The sequence below is a fragment of the Solanum lycopersicum genome, chromosome 10, assembly GCF_036512215.1.
Source record: "Solanum lycopersicum chromosome 10, SLM_r2.1".
NCBI classification, from domain to species: Eukaryota; Viridiplantae; Streptophyta; class Magnoliopsida; order Solanales; family Solanaceae; genus Solanum; species Solanum lycopersicum.
In genome coordinates, this window is record NC_090809.1 from 57805531 (window position 1) to 57807856 (window position 2326).

Below are 2326 nucleotides of genomic sequence, written 5' to 3' on the forward strand. Positions count from 1 at the left end.
AGCATACGTGATAGGTCCCAACTCATGAATTTGGAGGTCCTCATAAAAAATTTTCAAATTTTTTTTTGCGTGCTCATGGCTAAAGATCTATGGGATAATACAAATAGAAAATTGTGGAATTTAAGCTATTTCAAAAATGGGCCTGAAGATGCGGATATGAGTGAGAAAAAAATGGTGTGATCATGCGCGATGGTTCCCAACTCAATATAGAGGTCATCCTACAATTTTCTTAGAAATTTTTTGAGTGCTCCAAGCGCCAAATCTATGAGCTAATACATATAAAAAAATTGAAGAATTCACGCGATTCACAAAAATGACATATGGATGCGAAAATGTGCGCGAAAAAAATGGTGTGAGCATACATGATGGTTCTGCAACTCAATACGGTGGTCCTCATAAAGTTCTTTCAGAAACATCTTTTGGGTGCTCCAAAAGTCAGACCCATAGGCTAATACACACAAAAATTGAAGTATTTGCGTGATTTCAGAAAAGGCATGTATATGCAAAAATGGGAGAAGAAAATGGTGTGAATATATATACGTGATGGTTCCCAACTCCATACGGAGATCCATATAAAGTTTTTTGAGAAAATAATTTTTGGTGCTCCGAATATATCGTCTGTATGGTTGCTACGGAGCATCTGATTTGTATAGATCGACATATCATTTGTATTAAAGCGCAATGATTGTATATATATAACTATAACAGAGGAGGAGGAGGGACTAGGGAAGAGGAGGAGGAGGAGGAGGAAGTTGTCTCAATGTATTTGATAAATAGTTTTTGTGATAAGAGGCGGACCCACCCTTTTAGGTAGGGTGCACGTGCACTTGTTAATTTCGGTAAATAAAATCATGAGTTTGTGAGTGTATGTGTGTGTATTGATATATATTGAAAAATTGAGAGAAATTAGAATATAATTAACGTACTCATCATAAAAAGCATAAGTATATATGTTATTGTGCTGCCGGTACAAGCTAAAGTATGCACATGCAAGACTTGAATTTGAATCTAGCTAGAGTGTTGTTTCACTTTTTTTTATGTTAAGCTTATCATAGAGGCTAAAGCTTATATTTGAGCTAAGGTAATATTGGTGCACCAACTTCAAATTCCGATTCGCCTTTTGCAGCATTAGTTATTTTTAGCCAATACGATAACTAAAATGGATCGGAGGGAATATCATGATTTGAATAAAGGATCTAACCAGAGTCAAATTTAAATATATTGATGAAATTTCTAAAATTCCAACGTTATATCATCCTTTTCTTAAGAATTACCAAATCATAATTAGAGTTGAGAAAAATTTAAAGCAGAAAATAACATGTATTACTATATGAAGATTGGGTTGTAACATAAGCAACCACCAATGTTCATTACAAGACTCGACAATATATAAGTACTCCAAATTACAAAAGAAAAGAGACAACATATATATATATATATATATATATATATAATGATGGATCAAACTCGATAGATAAATCCATCTTATTCTTCATCTCCACAAGCCAGATTTAGCTTTCATCAACCTTACTGGACCCTGCAATGCAATATTAAATCAACATTAAATATATAGTATGCGCGTACACACATATATATCGTTTTGTAACATATAAGTTTAATCAATAGTCAGACATATATAAATTACAAATAAAAGAGATATTATACTGTCAATTGAATAAGTATAATCACCGTACGTTGAGCAATCAGTGGAAGGGCTGATCTTGTAAGGAATGTTGACTCCACAAACTCCAGGGAGCCCAGCGGCTTTTCCTGTATCAATGCCCTTAATAGAATTAGCTGCCGATTTAAGGCAAGTGCACGCTGTCTTCCGGTCTTCTGGGGTCTTGGCTGCGCCCAATAGACCCTTAACACCACCACAACACCCTCCTAGAGGGCCGCGACCCTCGAGATAAGGGAGACAAGGAGCCAAGCCAGACGTAACCTCGCCGCAGCTCAGTGACTCTGCATGGGGTGCAACCACCACCATGCAAAAAACCACAAAGCATGCAATTTTTCCAAACATTTCCATTCTTATAAAAAAATTGAGTAAAGATTATAGATATAGTAGTACAATTGTATTTGTTTTGTGTGTTAGGTGTAAAAGCTAGTGAGTATTTATAGAGAGGAAATTAGTGGAATTAAAAATGAGAGAATTAGTTGGGAGTTAAGAGTTAAATGAAATGAGTATAAAGTCAAATTTCGTTTGTTACGTGACTAATTTTTATTGAACCACGCTATACACGATTTAAGGCCCAATCCACAAATTGTCCCAATACTACTTTTCCTGTTACAGTGACGAAGTCAGAAAATTTAATTATATCGTAAT

At 35.1% G+C, this 2326-nt stretch overlaps 1 protein-coding gene across 1 annotated transcript; it reads right to left on the reverse strand.

Moving 5' to 3' along the window:
* Nucleotides 1-1303: 1303 nt before the first annotated feature.
* On the reverse strand, nucleotides 1304-2073 carry LE16 (non-specific lipid-transfer protein 2). The gene is made up of 2 exons (NM_001247024.2): nucleotides 1695-2073; nucleotides 1304-1537 (listed from the first exon to the last, which is right to left on the reverse strand). Exons 1-2 carry the CDS (start codon nucleotides 2027-2029, stop codon nucleotides 1528-1530), a joined length of 345 nt encoding a protein of 114 aa, NP_001233953.1. The 5' UTR covers nucleotides 2030-2073; the 3' UTR covers nucleotides 1304-1527.
* Between the last annotated feature and the right edge of the window lie 253 nt (nucleotides 2074-2326).